The following is a 21,771-nucleotide window of genomic DNA, read 5'->3' as shown; positions in this document are numbered from 1 at the left end:
ATGAGATGCGAATACTATTAAACAGTATATACACTTTAATTCTCTTGAGTTTTGGTGATGAAAAACCCTATCCAAATATTATGATCTTTGCAATATGTAATGTAACCAAATTAACGACAGCTCCAAGTGGAAATTAACAAGGCCAGGGCTACTCACGTTTCCTCTCATCTATTCCCATAGTAACAGCTAATGTATTATATTGCTAAAATATCTTATATTCAGTTTTATATCTGAACTTGGTGTTGTGTCATAAAGCGTAGCATTCCTATCCAGCCTGGATTCTTAATACGTGTATCCTCATGAAATTTAGGAGAGTTTCGTGTCTGCAAATCAACACTTCGCGTGCATAGGCTAAACCACATGCAGATAGAAGCAAGTCAGAACCTACCAAGATTCTCACCATAGTGAACCTACACATGGTATAGAGGAAGAATTCTTACTTGGGGGACCTGATGACACATCACCAGTGCAGGACCTAAAACGAATCACCATAGAGAGATCCACACACGAATTATAGTGTGAAAAAAAATCCCCAAGCATAGACGTTGTTAGCCTCAGTTTTCAGTGAATCTAAACTCTTCTAGTATGAAAATGTGAGCTATTTTGATATTTTTACTTTGGTCAAAAAAATACAGAAATCCAAAAAATACAGAAATCTGGGGAAATGGGATAAAAATAAGCAAACTTTTCCTTCATGATAATAAATATATATTCAGTTGTGTACCTGAGGTTGTTTCTCATACTACTACAAACAATTTTAGTCCTATTGGTCTCTGTATTACCAGGCACAAGAAGAGCTCTAGAAAACTAATCATTTTGTCAGTTGACTATTACTTTTACAAAGAATAGATACACCCATAGGTTCTGACAGATACATCGTAATTATGGAACAGTCACCTGCAACACCGTGGTAGCAAAAAACTATTAAGCCAAGAATTCATTACCACAAATATGAAATGCAGCAAGTATTTGCTTGTGACCTAAGTAGCTCTTCAATAAAGCTATTTTAGAAACCAAAACACTCCACACAATCAGGAGGTGTGCAATTTTCACTGTATTTACACTCTGCCTTAAAACAAAAATTTGTATGTTGTCCTGCCTGTTTTCTGAAATATATTCTATTTCTTTTAAAGTGAAAGAATGACCTCTTTTACAGGAACAATTTTCAGAGACAGCATGTTTATCAAATGGTTTCTCTGCTTTCATAAAAACAATTTATTTTCACTGAACTCTTCAAGATAAGCATCAAAGCCAGGAAGAATGTACAATGAAGTTTATAATTTCACTCCAGAAACAAATACTGGGTAGTTTTTATTTTGCTTAAGTGAAAAACATTTTTTTTTCCCCAAGGAGACAAAGGTAGTAATGGGGGAGGGGGTTTATACAGGAGTGAAAATCAGGAAGTTCAGACAGTCTTCAGCAGGAGGGGCCCCTGGTGTTGTCCACAAAGACCACCGGCTGAACAATGAAAGCTGAAGACCCAGTACTTTCTTCGCAAATGGGTGGGGGTCAGTCCACAGTTTTATTCTTCACTAAGGGACAGCTATAGAGGCATTAAGGAGAGAAAATCATTAGGCAGATATAATTAAACCCTTCTATGACAGATCTATATACCATTGCACATAGATATCTCTCATAGTTGGTGCTTTGGATGACAATCCTTTCTTTGATAAGCATCCATGTTTCTAGGCTTAATTTATATGACATGTTATTTTTTAATAACCATAGAACAATAAAATTGTAAAAATAACCAAGAAAAGAACTGAGTCTAATAAAGATTCTGTTTCTTAAGAAATGGGAAACAATTGCATTTGATCACAGAACAGCCAAGGACTAGCAGCAAAATAATCTCTCCTAATTTACATAGATCTGTGCGTGCCAAACAGATGAGTGTTTGCTTTTCGAGTAATAGTGCAGGTGCGTATCCTGCAGTGACTAAATCTCTAACTCATCAAACTGTTTCGCCAGAGTGGGACATGCCCTCTTTTTCTGGAAGAGTTTCAAGTTTTCTCCCCAGCATTCCAGCCACCTGTTTATGGAGTTCATCCTCGGGAGAAGATGCATGCAATTAGAAACAAGAAAATGAAAATAAATGACCTTGTTTGTTATTTATAACAAAGAAACTCGGCAAAATTAATGCTGTGAAGCTTGACCTCCTGACCCGGGAAAAAGAGCCACCTCATGGCTTTGTGGCCAATGGACAATAGTCTGGCAGCTCCCATTGTCCAGCCACCCTGACTTTTGGATGGTCATTAAAGCCATATATCGAAAATATTAAATGTTTTACAAGTTAGATTAGAGGATTTGCACTTTTTTAAATGCATGTTTTAAAAACTGAGGTTAGTTAGCACAAGAGATTTTCTTTTTAAAGAGAGCAGGTAAAAATCATTTAGCTTCATCTACTCCCTCTATCCTGTGTCAACAACATGTTGAAGGAAACGAAAAGATTTAAAAATTCTGAACTAGTGCTTTGGGAATTGAATAATGGTTAAATATATAATAGAAATCAAATAGAAAGGTAGTCTTTGAAAGTGGTTCAGGGAAAACATTGTGTTTCCTCCCTGTTGAGGCCTCAGGGAGGAAAGGGGGAATTACAATGTTCTGTTACATAAATGCAGTGTGGATGGTGCCCCCTAGAGTTGTGCAATGAAATAGCATTGCTGTTTTTCCTTCCACCTCTTATCCCAATCCACACATCCTAGAAGCCCAGGGCAGGCAGGAAATGAAAATGGTAACAGAGTTTTGAAGACTCTTAGAACTGGTGCTTGGGTGGAACATCTTGAGGTAGGATGGTGACTGAAAATGACACTCTCTTGTGTGGCTGATTCTAAAGCTGGCCTCCCCTACTGCCTCTTGCCTCTTTCCCCATTTGGTCTCCTTCATTCACCCACAACAAATTCCATGAGTGTCCTGGATTAGTCTAAACCTTAGAGTAAAATCCATGTTTGATTTTTTTCCATTCAAGTTGCTTATTTATTGGCCAATCTGCCCAGTGCTACTACATCTTTAATTGTTTTATTTTTCCCCAGGAGGAAGTAACTGTTTATTCAAGAAGGATCTCTACTGTTCCTCAAAATATCTTCTTCACTGTGAAATAAAATCAGTTTCATAAGGCATGCAGATTGTCATGCAAACACCACCCTGAGCATTCTAGATCATACCTCCTCACCTTCCCTTTTCTTTCTGATCCCCTGAGCGTAGCTCATTATATGCCCCTCCCTACCCCTTCTTGGGGATGCTGCAGCCATAAATCTGGAGAGGTCATTAGAATTACGAACTCTGGTTGGTGTCTCACATACCTACAACAACAACAACAACACAATTATAGCCACTGTAGAGCCAATGTCCTGGTTAATGTTTGTGTAACTGGCCAGTTCTCAGGCCCAGAGAAAGGAGTTTAAGAAAGTTTTTGCATCTCACCAGTCTAAAACTTCTTCTACAGTCCAAAACCACATTTCAACTATTGTTTAACTGAAAGACTGAGCCCTCTTAATCTGGAACCACCAACTAAACTCCCCCTGTGTGCTTAAACACCAAGTTAGAGAGCTGTGTTCAGTGCCAGCAAGAAAGAGTCGAGTGTGATTACCCCATTCTACCCACAGCTGAAACCTGTGTCATTTATTTTTCAACAAATGTTGACTGTGCCTTTCTAACTATATGCTACTACTTTTCCAGAAATGGGAAAAAGCATGATCCCTGTTTATACTAAACATGACAAGACATGAGGAAAGCAGTATAATAATGAAATATTGTAATCAGTGCCATAGGAAAAGCATTCTCAGGCTAGTGTAGTCAACAAACATTTATTTACAGAAATTGTTGCAGGTAATATGTTAGTGTGCTGCTTAGAAAAGGCGAGAATCATTTCTGATCAGGATAATCAGAGGAAACTTCATGGAGAAGGCATTTGAAAGTAGATAGCATTTTGGGGAGGCAAGAGGGATGAAAAAATACACTAGTGGAGGGAAGTTTTGAACACAGTTATTAAAGAGAAAATATTCCATGTGTGGTGGGAATTTTGGGTTGCATCAGCCATTTGTTGGGTAGATTAAGCTTCAGTAACAAATAACCTTTAATATCTTAGTGGGTTACCAGCACAGAGGACTATTTCTCAGCCCCGTTCCGGTCCACCACCCATCAGCTGCTGTTCATTTGCACCTCTTCATCTCAGGACCAAAGCTGAAAAAGAAGCTTCTATCTGGGGCATGTGGGTCTTGTAGTAGAGGAAAAAGAGAGAGTGGAAACCTGCTACGGTTGTCAAAGCTTCCGCTCACATCATTCCCGCTCACTTTTCACTGGGCAAAGCAAATCAGATGGCCAAGCCCCATGTCAATGGGGCAGAAACTATGATCCTCCTGGAGGGACTGGCCTGGCAAAGAGTAAGGAGGAGCCCCCTATTTTGCAATAATGTAGTCGGTGCCATGGAAAGAGCGTTTTAGAGACCTACCAAAAGTTTCAGGCAGCAAGCAAAATTGTTTAGCAGAAGGAGTGAGTGAGTGTTGAGGGGAAGAGTTTGGTGAGATAAGATGCCGGGAAGTCATAGGGGGAAGGAGACAAGCTGGGAAGTGAAACATTATGAAGTTTTGAAGGCTGGGCAGCTGAGTTAGATTCGGTGCAAGAGGAGGTATGATGGCATGAAAAAACGCGGCTGTGAGTTCTGATCTAAAGTTTATTTTGACCCATATAGAGCAGACTCATTTAACATTTAATTAGTTTATACTGTGTGTCAGTTGTGGTGGCATGTAGACATTTGCATAGATCTATATTTTAAATTTTGATCCTCATGACACCTCTCTGGGTTAGATAAGTATTATTCTCTTTGTTAAGCTGAAGGAGGCTCACCAAGGTTGAATGACTTGCTTAAGGGCACAAAAGCAGCACACAGAACTGTTATGCAAAGTGAGGTCTTTCTACTGCATCACTGCAGGGCAAAGAAATTAAAATGTCACCTTTCTTTAGTATCGACTTGTTATTCTTTATCTTCTCCTTAAATACACAGTCTGAAAGCAAGGTTAATATGATGCTTTTTCTCCTCAAGCGGAAGTTGTAATTAAAATGATGTTTATATAACTACTTCTTGCATAGTATAACTTTATAAGTGAATAAAAAAGAGACAGATCTTTAACTAAGGTATTTATTATAAAATTTCGTGGCAGAGACAGTTACTTCTAACCAAATACAGAATGCTCCCCACTATGTATTTCCCAGTTTTTCCTGCTGTTAGGTGAGGAGCAGCTGAGGCAATTAAGAATTGGTGTGCTTCCTCCATATGTTTCTTGACCTACTGTGGTGTCCTTGGAAGACACGTGCACCAGATGGAAGAAGACAATTCATGCCTCAGAATTCACATGAGCAAAACCATGTCTTGATGCTATTGCACTACAAGATATCTAGTGTCTATTTGTTACAGCAGCATAGCCCAACCTATCCTGATTAATACAGATCCTTCTGACTTTAATTGATACAAGGAAAGTGACCATATCTGTCTTGCACATCCGCTTATCCCTACTGCTGAATACAGGACCTCCCACATAATATATGCTCAATAAATGTTGATTAGAGGAAAATGAATGAATCTCAAATTGAGTCTGGCCTCTGTCTACTATTTGGTTAAACCACTTATTAACTGCTCTTAGAAACCAGTGGTTGATCAATCTTTCTGATATATCATTTCATCAGATCACTCCTCAGATTAAGACTTTATTATATATTTAATCAATTTTAAACTCCTTCCTTTGACATTCAAGGTCCTCATAATCTCACCTAGATTCCTACAATTTTACTAATTTATTGCTCTAATCCAATCTAACCTATCACTACTGGCCTGTGTCCCCTGGTCACTATATTCACTGTTCTAGGGACAAACATTGTGTTTTCTTAAGCAAATCATTTCAAGTCTCTGAGCCTCAGTTTCTCATTCTGTAAAGCTGTTATTTGTAGCAAAAGACATAATGCATACAAAAGTTTAAGTTATGGCCGGGCGCAGTGGCTCATGCTTGTAATCCCAGCACTTTGGGAGGCCGAGGCAGGCGGATCACGAGATCAGGAGATCGAGGCCACAGTGAAACCCCGTCTCTACTAAAAATACAAAAAATTAGCCGGGCGTGGTGGCAGGCGCCTGTAGTCCCAGCTACTCAGAGAGGCTGAGGCAGGAGAATGGCGTGAACCCGGGAGGCGGAGCTTGCAGTGAGCTGAGACTGCGCCACTGCACTCCAGCCTGGGCGACAGAGCAAGACTCCGTCTCAAAAAAAAAAAAAAAAAAAAAAAAAGTTTAAGTTATGCAGGGTTATGAACATCCAAGCTTATTTTGTACTTGTTGTTGGTATATATTAAATTGATAGATCAGAGGAGTGACATTAAAAAAGGTGTTGCCATTTCAGTAACACATTTGCCAAAATCTCCCATGACAATCTTGCATGGAATTGCTGTCTAGGGAGCACTGGTAAAGGAAACCAGGGAGACCCTGTTGGTTACCTACTCCAAATTCATTCCTTCTTTTTTTTCTTAACCCTACCTCTATTTTATTTAAGTTCTGCTCTTCTCCTTGGGACCATATTTATCCAGGGAGGATCCTTTATGATGGCCCTATTTTCACTGCCAGTGATTACTGTAGTTATGAACTCTGATGCATTTCTGGTTGATAAGATGTGGAAAAGAGTGTAAGAGGGCTTCTAAGAAGGGTTTCCGTGCTTTTAAAAAGAAACACTCAGAAAATATATAATAATTTCTTCTTCTGGACAGTGTCATGTCTCGAAACGTTGCAGCCAGCTCATCAGCATGAAAGGATCTCTAGCCCGAGGTCAGAGCTGACACGCTGAGATGAGAATGGAGGGGCAGAAACACGGAAAGAACATAGATCCTTGATGATGTCAGGAGTCACTGATTAACTAACCCTGGAGCTCCTTCTGTCCTGATTTCTAGTTATGTGAAATAACTCATAATCTTATCTTTTGATCTAATTGAGTCCTAGTTTTCTGTTACATGCAATGGAAAGCAGTGAAACCCTCTTAGACTGAGTCCATTAGGGTACCCACAACAAAATACTACAGGCTGGGTGGCTTTCATAACAGAAATTCATATTCTCAAGATTATGAAGGCTGGAAGTCCCAGATCAAGGTGTAGCAGGTTTAGATTCTCCTGAGGCCTCTCTCCTTGGCTTGCAGACGGCCACCTTCTTGCTGTATCCTCACGTGGCCCTCCCTCTGTGAGTGCACATCTCTGGTGTCTCTTCCTCTCTCATAAAGTCACAAGACAGATTGGATTAGGGCCCACCCTGAGGGCCTCATTTTAACCTAACCACCTCTTTAAAGGCTCTATCTCCAAGTACAGTCACATTCTGAGGTACTGGGGGTTAGAGCTTTGACATATGAATTTTTTTTATTTTTTTTATTTTTTTGAGATGGAGTCTCACTCTGTCACCCAGGCTAGAGTGCAGCAGTGTGATCCTGGCTCACTGCAACCTCTGCCTCCTGTGTTTAAGTGATTCTCCTGCCTCAGCCTCCCAAGTAGCTGGGATTACAGGCACATGCCACCACACCTGGCTAATTTTTGTATTTTTAGTACAGACGAGTTTCACCATGTTGGCCAGGCTAGTCTCGAACTCTTGACCTCAAGTGATCTGCCCACCTCGGCCTCCCAAAGTGCTGAGATTACAGGCATGAGCCACTGCACCTGGCCGAAATATGAATTTTGTCAGGGACACAGTTCAGCCTATAACATTTGCTCAAGCCAAAAAAAGGAGTTTATTTTAAAATTTCAGAAAAAAGCCTCACAGAATCCAAGTGCACTTTATCAAAGTCAGACATCCAGAGAACCGGAAAGTCAATAGGCAGCTACTCTCTTCATGTTTTTCCCTCTTCATGGCTTCAATTTTACATTTCTCTCAGCATGCATGCTTTGGTTTTTTCTTTCTCCTCACCCTTCTGCTTATACAAAGCTCATCATGTGCCCGATGATGGGCTTCAGCCCCTAAGTCACATGACCCTTATGTTTGGCTACCCCTAGCTAGCAAACTCAAGCTCCATGCCTCTTTGTGAAATTCTTGAGATAGAGAATCTGATTGGCCCAGTTTGTATCAAGTGTTTATCCTTGGTCCAATAGGCTGTGGCCAGGGGCATGGGTCAGGCAGTACACAAGGGCTGCCTCTTGTGATCTAAGTCAGCTCACCAAGAGGACTTGAATGGGAATAAATTCCTTAGCAGCTCTAGTGGAAGAGGGTAATGTGGATAAAATTATAGTGTAGTCAAGTGGATTTGAAGCAGATGAAACAGTCATACACAAATGTGTTGATTCATTACTGACAGGCTGGAAGAAATCTTCAGTAAAGTCCCACTTTATCTTGCCCTGGGTTCTGATTTTTTTTAATGTTCCTAATATTTTAATAAACAGATTAGGACATAGAAAATATGCCTACTGAATTTTTAGTTGACAAAATGATGGAAACATTAGTTAAGATAGTTAGAAATGAGATTCAGACTCAAAATCATCTTAAAGGGCTAGAAATCTGTGTAGAATCAATAAGACAAAAATTAGCTCACATAAGTATTAACTTCCAAATTTGGATTTCAGTGCTCACTTGCAAAGTGATGGAATGGAGTTTTCAAAATGAACTCTTAAATAAATTATAGCACTCTGTGGATATGTGTCTCTCTTTCCAAGAAGGAAGTCCTTTTTAATTAGTCGCATGCTAAAGTTAGTTTGGCTAAGTAAATGTTTTCCTAGGGTTGGAAGATTTCTATAATTTCAGTTTCCCTTTTGTTTGCAGATCAAGTAGTTTAAATGACCCAGTAAATAATTTGGAGTCACCACAGTTAACTCACCAACTTTGAAAATCCCTGAACCAAGAGGCCCCTTGATACTGTAAGGGAGGGCTACCATAATTAATAGCATAAGTCTAACCAGGGTACCATACCTTTCCCTATATTGCTGGATATTCTGTAAGTTTGGCTTTCCCAAATTAGGAAACAGAGATAAGGATAAACTCACTTTCCAGCATTTTGTTATGCCTTTTTTATTTCTTTCATCTTTTGGAAATGACCTTATGAATTTCCTCTTATTATGAAATATATCTTTATTGAAAACTGGAGTCCAAACATTACAAAAAAATACATAGCATAGGAAGTGAAATGAAATACTGCATAACCAATGTAAATGATTAGGTGACTCCTCTTTCAGATTACATTCCTGAGCATTTTCTAACAAATTATCAATATCTTTATTTTAATTAATATAGAATCACACCCTACATATTCTTTTGTAATTTGCTTTTCCCATGTAATAATACGGCTTGCAGGCTGTAATGATAGACTTGTTTGTTGCAGAACAATCCATTAGCCAAGGGCAACTAGAAAAGCCAGACAAAATATTCGATTGATTTGGTTTGAAGGCATGAGAGAGCTACCATGCCTGCAAGGACTTGAGGGGCTAAGATTTTTGAGAAAAGGGAAGTACAAGGAGTGTGCTCGACATTCAGTCTGCTTTCCTCTCAAGGTCTTTAGCTGATTCACAAGTAGTGGCTGAGAGCAGAGAAGCTGAGCTAAGCTTCTGGCAGTCTTATCATACTGAGGGGAAAAATTAGAATTCAGAGCCCTAAAAGGAAAAGAGTCCATGATAAGCATCCCAAGGTTTTAGTTGACGTCCACCAAGGGCTATACCCTAGAACATAGGAGTGAACCAGAAATAGACCAACCCTCACCAAGAACAAAGTCTAGCTTTGATTAAACATTATCCCTGATTGGATTAGGTGATCTGCCTCTATGCTAACAGTTTACTAAAAATAAAAATGAATCTTCCTTGAAAGAAAATAAAATTACCAAGAGGCTCAAATTATCTTAATCTTATGTACACATCTGGCATCTAATTTCAAACTACCAGTCATTTAAGGAGACAAGACCACATGACTGAAGAAATAGATGAGAGGAGCGGACCCTAAGAGTGTCCGGATATTGGAGTTACTAGACATAGACTTTAAAATAACTGTGATTACATGGTCATTCTCCACTCACATTACTCGAGATACTTAGTACATGGACTTAGCACATGAGCTGTGTATATAATAGTCCCTCAACAAATATTTAATGATATGAACTGATAATCCAAAATAATGGTACTAATATATTTGCAATTTTAACCTAAGTAATATATGGGCAATTGGGGTTTCTGAACACCCTATTAAGTCTTATTGTCTGAGGGCTCCATTAAATCACCTCAGGTTCCTTGAGATGATTTAATGGAGCCCACAGACACTAAATTACATGGAGAAAGTCACTCTTTTCTATTTTTTTTAAGAGAAGGTTCTCACTCTGTTGTCCAGGCTGTAGTGCAGTAGTGCAATCATAGTTCACTGCAGCCTCAAACTCCTGGGCTCAGGTGATCTTCCTGCCTCAGCCTCTTGAGTAGCTGGGACTACAGGCATGCATCATCACATCCAACTAAGTTTCTAACAAAAATTTTGTAAAGACAGGATCTCACTATGTTGCCCAGGCTAGTCTTAAACTCCTGGCCTCAAGTGATCCTCCTACCTCGGCCTCCCAAAGTGCTAGAATTATAGGTGTGAGATACCTGGCCCCTTTTCTATTTCCTTTTAGTCCTTCTGATTATGTCATAGAGGAAGTCTCAGCTTGATGCTGACATGTCTTTTATACCATCCTAATGCTATTTGATATATATATTTTTTTTAACAGAGAAAGATCTCAAGCTTTGCAGTCAATGTCTTGGTATCTCTACTCTGGTGTTCTTAAGGAAAATGCTATGGGCTCCTTTGGACATCTGGTGAAGTCTATGAACCCTATTTCAAAATAATGCTTGTAAATTCTTACAATAAAATACCTAGTATTACAAAATAAAGAATATGTTGAAATACAGTTTCATCCACCATCCTCTCGCCACTACAGTTTGTGATTGTTGTATTTATTTTCATGGTTATTTTCTATTTATGGAAAGTGCAATTGGTTTCTGTTTATAGTCATGACATATAATTTGCATTTTAAATACACTTGTTTAAATTAAAGAGGAAAGATGAATTAAGAAAATAAGTAAGTAAAAGTAGGAAATATGATAAAGCTAAAAGTGGTGTGCTGTGATTGAGTGACGAATGCAGACTTAACCCAAGAAGTGACTTTAATAATGGGAATTTCAGGCACCCTTTCATATTGAGGGCTGTACTAAACCAGGCTTGACACAAGCCTCACTTGTCCATCAGTCAATGTCCATTGATTGAGCAGCCCCATCAAGTACCAGACACTGTTCCAGGTGTGAGGGCAGGGCATTGAACAAGGCAATTTATTCTCAAGGTGTTTACATTGTAGGGAAAGGATATAGACAACAGGCAGGCCAAAACATTCAATTGAAAGGTAACTTCAGATACTCATTTTTGTCCTGAAGGGCAAAAGGGTGACTAGAAGGGTGACTAGAGAGGGAGTGACTTGGGGTAGGTGTGGGAGAGTAGCAGTGGGGTTTGTGGCTTGGCCCGGGGCTGCATTAGAAAAAGACCAGTCTCCCACTGCAGCATTGCCCGGAAAAATGCAGAGACAAGCCAGGATTTCTGGATCATTACCATGAGGAAGGGAATAAATGTGTGTTCTCTTTCAGTTGCTCCTCTTGACACCTGGGTAAATGGCTGTTTACACAGGCAGATCACCCAGCCGCTCCCTCAAAGGTAAACAGCTGCTTCCTGCCTCCCCTGCTAGCACAGATTGGGGCCCTGAAACAGTGTGTACCCAGGTGAAAGAGGAGGTATTCTCCATTTAGGTTTCCATTCATTCATTCAAGTAAGACTTCTTGAGTGCCTCCTAAAATGCAGGCACCGAGGTAGGTACTGGGAACACAGTAAGGAACAATAAAGAGGTCCCTCCTCCCTGACCTCTCTCTCCTCTCCACCTAGAATCCAAGCTAGAGGTGTGCCTCAGAGTCTCAGGCCACTCCTCTCATGGTACAGATGGAAATATCAGAATCAGAAGAGGCAAAGTGACTTGCCCAAGATCCGGAGCTAGCCCGCTTCAATCAAGTCAGGTCTCAAAACGGTGTCATCTGCTTTCATTGCCTACTACCTGACTTGCTCAATCTTGGTCAGTATTTGGATTGGCACTTTTTAGTGTATTCTCCATTACTAGACTATTATGGCTTAGGGAAGGAGAAACCAGAGGTCCATCCTACAAGCACACTGAAATGTAATCCAATTCTAAGTCCCTGTATTACAACATGGACTACTGTGACTGACCACATTTGCCTTATATTTACCTTCTTCCATAGCGATATGCCCGATTTCAGTTTCCCATGTTGAAAAATAACTATAAAGCCTACAGTTGAGACAAACATACATATTTAAGCATACCTTCCATTTTTTATAAGGTACTATATTTTTAATTGTTTCAATCACTGTGAAATTAACAAATGTTCATGAGCACCCACTGTGGGAGCTCACAGTGTGGGAGCTCCGCCCTGGTGGAGGTACTGGGATTTAATGGTAAACCAAAGACAAATATATGCTCAATCTGGTCTCTGCCCTCATATCTAGTCTGGGAGGTAAGCATTTGTCAAATAATCGCACATATATGATTGTGCATGTATGTATAAAACTAAATGCTTTGAGTTGTTTAATTTAAAAAAGGTCAAAAAGAAGTTTGCTTTGAAGAATGAGATCAAGGAATAAAAAGTAGTCAGTTAAAAAAATTACATATATAAACATAAATTTACCACCATAATAGATATTTGTGTTAGTGCAGGTCCTCCGTGATGCACACTAAGACAGGAATAAACAGGTAAGGGATTTATTGGGGAAAATGCCTGTGAGTGAAAATTGGAGGTCAAGCACGATGGCTCACGCATGTAATCCCAGCACTTTGGGAGGCCGAAGTAGGTAGGCTGCTTGAGCCCAGGAGTTCAAGATGAGCCTGGGAAACACAGCAAAACCCCATCTCTACAAAAAAACATAGAAAAATTAGCCAGCTATGGTGCCGCATGCCTGTCATCCCACCTACTGGGAGGCTGAGGTGGGAGAATCACTTGAGCCAGGGAGTTCGAGGCTACAGTGAGTCTTGATCACGCCACTGCACTCCAATCTGGGCAACAGACTGAGACCCTGTCTCAAAAAAAATAAATAAATAAAGGAAATAAATAAAATAAAGGAAATAAATAAATAAAGGAAAAAATAAAAGAAAATGGTCAGGGGGAGGCTGGAGAAGGCCAGGAAAGCCATCAGACAGGGAAGTAGTTCTGTGAAGAGGAGAAAGAAGGATGGATGCATGGGTGGTCTTTGATTCAGTGTCATCCTAAGGAAGTTCTGGCAAGGCCACAGTTGCCCATCAGAAGAGTCCCCCTTTCTCAAGGATGGAACTGGCTTAGTTTTCCTGCTGGGCTTAGCTATAAGCTGGGAACAGCCATTGGGAAATGTGGTCTCTGCAGACATGTAGTGATGGATTTGGAGTACAGCAGCTGGGGCTGTCCATCAGTAAGAGATCTAAGAATTACATGCTCATGGCCACTGCAATGCTACCATAGAGCAAAACACAATAATAATAAGATAAATTAGAGGGACATGATCTGGTCTGGGACAATGAAGATTGTTTCAGAAAATAGTCTCTGTCTTACGTTCACAAGGGAAAAGAGCAATGTTCCAGAAAGAGAGTGGCAAGTGCAAAGGCCCTGTGGCAGAAGGCAGTGTGGGATGTTCAAGAAACTGAAAGAAGGCCAGAGCAGCCTAATGGAAATAATATAGGACAGAGTGGAATGGGAGGCTGAGAGGTGAGCATTGCTGGGCACCCCTACAAGGCCTTTAAGCAGAGGACATTGTTTTAAACACACATCTAAAACTCACTACTTACATGATAGACATAGGGCAGAAGGTGGAGTACTAGGCATGTGCCTGGGTTTCCAGGTGGCTGAACTGTAGCATGACTGGTGAGACTGAAGGAGTGGAGAGGCTAAGGCCTTGATGTCACCTACTTTTGTTAGGATTAGAACAGGGGTCACAAACTGTTGGACCCCATGGCAAATGTAATTTTCTTTTTTAATTTTTTATTTTTTGAGACAGAGTCTCACTCTGTCACACAGGCTAGAGTGCAGTGGCACGATCTCAGCTCACTGTAGCCTCAACCTCCCTGGCTCAAGCCATGCTCCCCCACCTCAGCCTCCTGAGTAGCTGGGACTACAGGCACACACCACTCCACCCGGCTAATTTTTTTACTTTTTCTTTTTTGTAGAGATGGGGTCTCAACTTTGTTGTTCAGGTTGATCTCGAATTCTTGGGCTCAAGCAGTCCTCCCATCTCGGCCTCCCAAAGTGCTGGGATTACAGATACGAGCCACTGCACCCAGCCACAAAGGTAACCTAAAGGTGTGTTTACTTTGACCCAGAAAGTAGTTTTAAAAAGTTTTAATTTGTTGTTCACATTTAAAAGTTGGACAATTTCACATAAAAATCTGAATTACTCATGTCTCTTAAAAAAATAACATCTAGCAATGGTAGGCCCACATTCCTGCCTGAAAATAATTAGCTGGGAAAGAGTAGGGACTGCCCCCTTTAGACATGGTATAAATAGCATGGGAGTTGATCAGTAAATATTTGCGGAATGAATGAATACATGAATGAAAAGTCAGAGACCTATAGGTCAGCGTGGACTGTGGTAAAGGAACCTGGCTGAGCCTGAAAGAGAATGTGATCTAAGATGAAATCCAGGGAGTGCTGGTAAATGTTTAACAACCAACTCTTTGGGGAGGAAAAAAAGTCCCAATTTGTAGTGTTTGCTGATTATTGTGATGTAAATACTCCCATCATGACCAATTTCAAGCTACCAACATGCTGACACTGAACTTGGAGTTGGAAGGAGATGAACAGGCATAATCAGGTCTCGTGAGATGGTCCAAGCCTGCCCCAGCACACCACTGTTATATATGAGGCTAGAATTACTACATAACTAGAATAGCAACTTTCTGGACCATATGCCTGGAACACAGCAGGTGCTGAATAAATGTTTGTTGATCCAGGAACTGACTGTATTGAAGCCCACAGATGGGAAATCAGTAGAAGGCAGGTGAAAGTTAAAAGAGGGGCAGAGAATTGAGGGTGCAGACCCCTGAACCATAAGTCAGAGGAACGTTGTACGTTTCCAGGTCCCTCACTGGTCAAATGAAGGCAAAGGGTTAGATCTCTCCAAATCTTTAGAGGGACATGATGTAACTCCATGAAGTAACTCAGTGATTTTCAACATTAAAAAGTGTAATTATCTTTTCAAACTAAATATTACAAATAAATTCTGATAAAAGGAAATGTACGTCTGTTGAGAGCCCTGATTCTATAACTGGTTTAGTATTCCCTGAAGCCACTTGTAGTAGCCTATTCACATGGGGACTCCCCAGTGAACATTTTCTCTTATCCACACTCTTGTGAAGGTCCTTCACCTTGAATCTGGACTGGGCCTGTGGCCTGATTCAATGCATAGAATGCACAGATGAGAATAGGTGGGTTTCTGGTGTAAGCTCAAAGAAGGCACAGTGGCTTCCAGAGCCCTGAGCTACTAGTAAGAAAGTCCAGCTACCCTGCTGGGAAGGCCATGGAGAGAGGCCATGGGGAGCTCATAGAGAAAGAGAGGGACCCTGAGACTACATGGAGCGAGGGAGAACAACACCCAGCCATCCCAGTGTCCCAGCTGAGCCCCACTCCAAACCCATCTGCCAACGGAGCACATCTACAAGAGTAACAACTGACAGGCCAGCACAAGCCCAGCTGAGTCCAGTTCAAACTGCAGATTGTAAACGAATAAAGCAGTTGATGTTTTAAGGTTTTTAGATGATCTTAGAGTTTAGATTATGTTAAATATGTGGGATCCCTAAATAGCCATCAATAAAAAAATTGATCTATACAATGGAGAACTACACAGCTATTAAAAGAAGAAGGCAAATCCATGTTTACCAACATGAAAGAAAATCACCAAGATTTACTCTAACATGACAGAGCAAGATTCAGAAGAATCTGTAAGGTATAGTACGGGATTTGCCGTTGCATAAAAAAGGGAAGGTAAGTGTGTGTGCAAGCGTGCATGTGCATATGTATGTGTGTGTGTGTGTGACTATAAATTTGTAAATGCATGGAAGACTGCTGGAAAGATCATAAGACATTAGAACAGACTGGAAGACTTGAAGAAGAGGGGAGATTGTGTATCCTTTTGTACATATTTTCATTGTGTATCCTTTTGTACATATTTTTACCTTGTTTGCAGGTATCACTTATTCAAATCATAGGAATAACATTTTAACAAAATGTGAGTCCTGCTTATATAATGTTGCAGACAACTAGCTACCACACTATGGGAACACACTATTATATTAAACTTGATGATTTGAGTTTTGCCTAAATTTTACTCAGAATCGAATTCAAGAATAGAGGAAAGAATTTGAAACCCATCTGGCTAATGCATACCCTTGCCAACTATTCTATTAGAAAGGAAGATGGCAGTGGGGAGGGGGTTCTTACAATAGAAAAGTTACTGGCTTCCCTAGTACCTGAGGTTGGGTTCTCCAAGAAGCAAATTCAGAGTGAAGGATTTTAATGAGAGTAATCTATGTGGGAAGTGGTCCCAGGAAGCACCAAAACAGAAGTGGGGAAAGGACACAGAGAAGGAAAGGAAGTCACTGAAGGGGCTGTGAGTTACCATTGTGGGCAACTGGGGTTTCGTCCCACTGGGGACCTCTGGGAGACACTGTAGGACATGTTTTAGGGTGTCCCATCCAAAGTGGGAGGAATTTGGAGAATTTATCCTCTGCTCCCAGGGGCATCAATTCTCCAGCGTTTCCAGTCAGCTCTGCTTGCTGGCTGAGATACCAGAGCAAGTGCTGGTCTGGGGAAGTTGTCAGCGTGTAGAGGAAGTGAGTACTAAGCAGATACAGGCAGGGCACTGTCAGTGCATTTGCTTACCTAGACAGCAAAGCCAGAGACAAACACTCGTGTGCTTATGTGGCAGGGGGAGACAGAGTGAACCATGCAGGGAAGTGCATTACTTTATGATTTTTTTTTTTTCTTTTGAGATGGAGTTTCGCTGTCATTGCCCAGGCTGGAGTGCAGTGGCGCTATCTCAGCTCACTGCAACGTCTCCCTCCCAGTTTCAAGCGATTCTCCTGCCCTCAGCCTCCCAAGTAGCTGGGATTACAGGCGCCCACCACCAAGCCTCGCTAATTTTTTCTTTTTTGTATTTTTAGTAGAGATGGAGTTTTGCCATGTTGGCCAGGCTGGTCTCAAACTCCTGACCTCAGGTGATCCACCTGCCTCAGCCTCCCAAAGTGCTGGGATTACAGGCATGAGCCACCGTGCCCAGCCGACAAGTTGATTTTTTAGTCTTATCAGATGTTTTCTAGGAGACCGCAGGAAGCTACCTTGTCTATACATTACGCCTCTGTAAAAGAAGAAGGAAGAAATTTCTAGGGGATTTCAGCTCCTCTGCACTTCTGCGTTGTCCACATAAAGGTGCTTATTGAGTATGGATCGTGGTGTCTTGCACCTTGGTGGCAGCAGGAAAGTCCTGGGGCAGGAAGTGAGTGGTACATAATGCAGGAGAGGGGAGAGGAGGTGCCTGATAACCCTGAGAGTCTGGGAGCTGCTGCCCCAGTGAGCTCCTCCATCTGTAACACTGGCGGAAACTGCAGTAAGCAGGCTTTACAATAGTGGGAAGCATGCATGCCGATGTCAGGGCCTCCCATCCAAAAGCAAGGCCAGGATGGATCCAGAGTGGTGAGTAAATGAAACCTAATCCAGGACCTAACAAAGGAGACTGCGCCAAGTCCAGGAGGAGCGCCCTGACAGTTTACAGCATCTTAGAGCACATTGCACCACATTATGCTATTTCACCAAGGAGAAACTTCATAAACATTTTTAAAAGTAGATTCTCAACACTAGACATTATTTTAATATTGCTTATTGACAATTATAAGGTACAGAATGTTGGTGAGCAGGTAGAAAAGAAAGGTAATTACTAGGACCTAATACTGGTTCTCCAGAAATAGATCATAGTGTACCATCCAATTTCCATTTTTGATAGAATTACTTTGCTGATATACATTGATCTAAGCATTGCTTCTGGCCATGTCACTGATAATATTTTTCTGGACAACATACCAAAACACAGGTGGAATGACTGTACAGTCAAAAATATTTTTCGACTGTACAGCAGATTTCAATCAACTGTACTCAGCTCTCTAGAGATATGCCACAGGTGCTTGCTTTTACTCTTGTGTTTATTGTGTTCGGTATTCTTTCCTCAGTGATTTGGAAGAAGATGTAGCAGGCATACTCACCACATTTATGGAAGGAATCATTGGCATGTTTGATGGTGGAATCAGAATTCAAATTGTACTGACAGGTCAGGATGTTAGGTCAACACCAATCATATGCAATTTAAGAGTAATAGAATCTGTATTTAACATTAAAAAGTCAGTTGTGTTGGCACAGGACTGGGGAGTTGGATTGACAAAAATTGAGTTGGAAAAGACCTGTGGGTTTTAATTAACCCAAAGTTCAATAGGATCCAACAACGAAACAGCTTATTTTTTAAAGCAATTTTAGGCTGCAGTAATAAAAGTCTTATTCTCAGTTGAAGGGCAGTGATGATCCTAATAGATTCTGTGAGGCTACATCTGGAGTATTGTGTACTCAGTTCTGGGTGAAAGAGTGAGCAATTACATACAGTAGGGATTTCAAATGCATGTCACACAAGGACTGGTTACCAGCACCGAGGATGAATGCGAACAAAATGATAATATTTTACGGAATAATAGTGACCTCCATCTATTTGATGAGCATTCAGGTGTAAAAGGGAGTAAACCTATTCTTTTTGCTCTATGCTTTAGTCAGCTATGGTCACATTAATACTATGTTGGCTTGTAATAACATCTATTTATCTCTTATGCATTCGCAGATAAGCTGGAGTTTGTCTGGTCTAATGTAGGCTTGGCTGGGCTTGGCTCCAGGCCATGTGTTTGCTCCATGTGTTTCTTTTTCTTTGGGAATCAGTAGGTGCCCCGGGAATATTTTTCTTACGGTGATAGAACAGGCACAAGAGGGTGCATGCATTAAAAGCCTCTGCTGATATCATGTCTGCCAATATCCATTGCCCAAGTTAAGCCATCCCAAATTTAAGGGGCTTCAGCCACTGTGAGGCCATGGGAAGGGAACTGCATGTATTCCTATTACGGAGTAGTGGAACAAATAATTTAATTTATTCCACTCCAGACTAGCAGGTCAAAACGAGGGTCAGTGGTCTGAAGCTATAGGAAGATAGATTTTGGTAATAAAAAACTGGATGATCATTGCAACTGTCCAAGGATGGATGCAAACAACTGAAGTCTTTGTCCCAGAAGGGATTAGACAGAGTTCAATGGCTCATTTCCCAAGAGCATCCCAGATGGAATTCCGGTGTCATTTGGAAAGTTAGAGACTGAGCCGGTAGTATCTTTCCTACTCTAACATCCTCAAATTCCATAGTCCTGTTCTATCCCATACTCTTCCTCCTGACTCTGACATCCTGGGGCTTTTACTCTCTGTGCCATTCCTTGGGGAACCTAATTATATATGGCTTCTTTGTGTCTCTAAGAGATTTGGTGAGTATTTCTTGTCTTCCTAATTGCTTTGGAAGCATTTCAATGGTGCAGGCTGAATCTTAAATTTCTCTTAAATTGCCTATAGCCATTAGCTCAGTGTCAGGCACCAAGCCCTTAGCATGGCATTAAATCATCATCCAACACCCAGTGCAGCCTCAAACCATCTTTGCAGCCTGTCTCCTACCTTTCCCATCTTATTATCCAGCCGAATTGAGATACTTGTCCTTCCCGATACACAGCCCCTGCTTTTCAAGTCTTTGCTCACTTATAGACCATTATCCTCACTTGTCTAGACCCCACCCATCCCACTCAGTGCAAACCAAGTGCTACCTTTTCCAAGATGTTTTCACTGATGCTCCAACCAAAAAGAAGTCTCTCTACCTCTTCTGAGTGGTCTTAACACTTCTCATGGTATTCGAGATGTTTGTGGTATAGAAAAGTGATTCTCCACTCTAACTATCCGTGATGACTTGAGAATACTGAAATCATACATGCCCAGGTCCCATCCCAAGATAGTCTCATATTATTGATCTGGAAACAGAAACTCCAAGTAATAGCAGTGTCAGCAATAAAGCAAGAACTCACATAGCAAAGTGTAGGAAATAAGTTATTCCAGGGTTGGTATGGCAGTTTAATGATGCCACCAAGAACCCAGGCTCTTTCTTCCTGATCTGCCATTCCCAATGTATCAGCAATGTCTTTCCTCATGGTTGCAAAACAGCTGCTATGGCTCCAAGCATCACGTCCTCACACCAGCATACCAGGCAGGAACAAAGCAAGCATAGGAAAACTGTTCTTCTCACATCTTTCTCTTGCTGGAGAGAGAGAACCAGGAAGTTTCCTGCATACATTTCCTCACACCTCATTGGCTGGAACTGGGTCACATGCACATCCTTGACCTATCATTGGCAAAAGGAAATGGGTCATCAAAATTGCTTAAGGCCAAGCAGGGGCCATTGTTAGAGTTAGACTGTCCTGAACAAAATCTAGGCTTTGAACAATAGGCAAGAAAGAAGAGGGGATGGCCACAACTTCCTTTACACGGTAAATAAGAAGAGCAGCTTAAGTAAGTAGATGCCCCTGTGGGACAGTAATCTTGCTGTGGGCAGAAACATGTCCATGAACACAGAAGCTTTAGGAATCTTCAGAGAGGCTCCATAGTCACTTGTGAATCACTGAAGCCTCTCTCTCCAAGCCATTGTCTTGAATGCTGTTTTTAACTGATTACAATGCATGCAGCTCCTGTGCCCCACTTATTTTAGCTGTTGAGGATGTTCATTTCCCCAGAATCTCCAAATATAAATCAGGTTTTCACAGAAAACCACAGAGCCCTCACAGGTGTAGAAATCATCTAAAGATATGCTAATGATTTGGGTTTCTAGAGAAATGTATATCTATGAAGGAGGCATGGATTAAGCACAGCTAGTATTTATGATTTTTTCTTTTCCTTTCATCACCTGTAATAAGGCAGGATGGAGACTGAATGTATCAGACAAAACAGGGATCAAATACCAGTTTCAACATTTGCTGCCTGTGTGACCTTGGGCAAATTCTTTAACCTCTCTGAGCCTTGGGGCCTTGTTCTCTTCATGCATAAAATGAACCCTCCTGCAGGGATGATATATAGACCAACACTGATAATAATGACAGTAATACGGGTTACGCTGTCATGGGTGTCCATTCCATGACAGGCCTGACTCTAGGCATTTTATACACATTCTCTTTCCTTTTTTTTTTTTTTTTGAGACATGATCTTGCTTTGTTGCTCAGGCTGGGGTGCAGTGGTGCAATCACAGCTCACTGTAGCCTCAAACTCCTGGGCTCAAGTGATCCTACCATCTCAGCCTCCTGTCTGAATAGCTGACACTACAAATTTCAGCTAATTTTTTTTTTTTCATTTTTTTGTAGAGCCTGAGGTTTTGCTATATTGCCCAGGCTGGTTCTCAAACTTCTAGCCTCAAGTGATCCTCCTGCTTTGGCCTCCCAAATTACAGGCATGAGCCACTGCACCTGGCCACATCATCTTCACAAAAAATGCAATGAGTAGGGGCTTGTGTTGCTCCCAATGCTTAGAGTATTGAAGGGACCAGCCTAAAGTCACAAAGCTAATGGGCAAGGGTTGAACCCATGTGTCTGACTCCAAAGCCAGTTCTGCAGCATATTAATTGCATATTTCTTGGTTTATTTT

At 41.1% G+C, this 21,771-nt stretch overlaps 1 protein-coding gene across 4 annotated transcripts in view; it reads right to left on the bottom strand.

Moving 5' to 3' along the window:
- Positions 1-1,194: 1,194 nt before the first annotated feature.
- Positions 1,195-21,771, bottom strand: part of LOC129457527 (uncharacterized) — a 55,620-nt gene continuing 35,043 nt past the window's right edge. For 3 of the 4 annotated variants that reach the window (XR_010114411.1, XR_010114410.1, XM_063612700.1), the window contains one exon: positions 1,325-1,543. Coding sequence is in view for 2 of the 4 variants with exons in the window: in XM_063612700.1 (XP_063468770.1) it covers positions 1,510-1,543 (34 nt within the window). In the remaining 2 variants the exon portion in view is untranslated. Of the gene's footprint in view, positions 1,544-12,237; positions 12,297-21,771 lie in introns of all 4 variants that reach the window. The other variant, XM_055232773.1, reaches the window with a different exon arrangement.

Source organism: Symphalangus syndactylus, chromosome 11 (assembly GCF_028878055.3).
Source record: "Symphalangus syndactylus isolate Jambi chromosome 11, NHGRI_mSymSyn1-v2.1_pri, whole genome shotgun sequence".
Taxonomy (NCBI): Eukaryota; Metazoa; Chordata; class Mammalia; order Primates; family Hylobatidae; genus Symphalangus; species Symphalangus syndactylus.
This window is presented reverse-complemented; position numbering and strand designations above follow the sequence as displayed.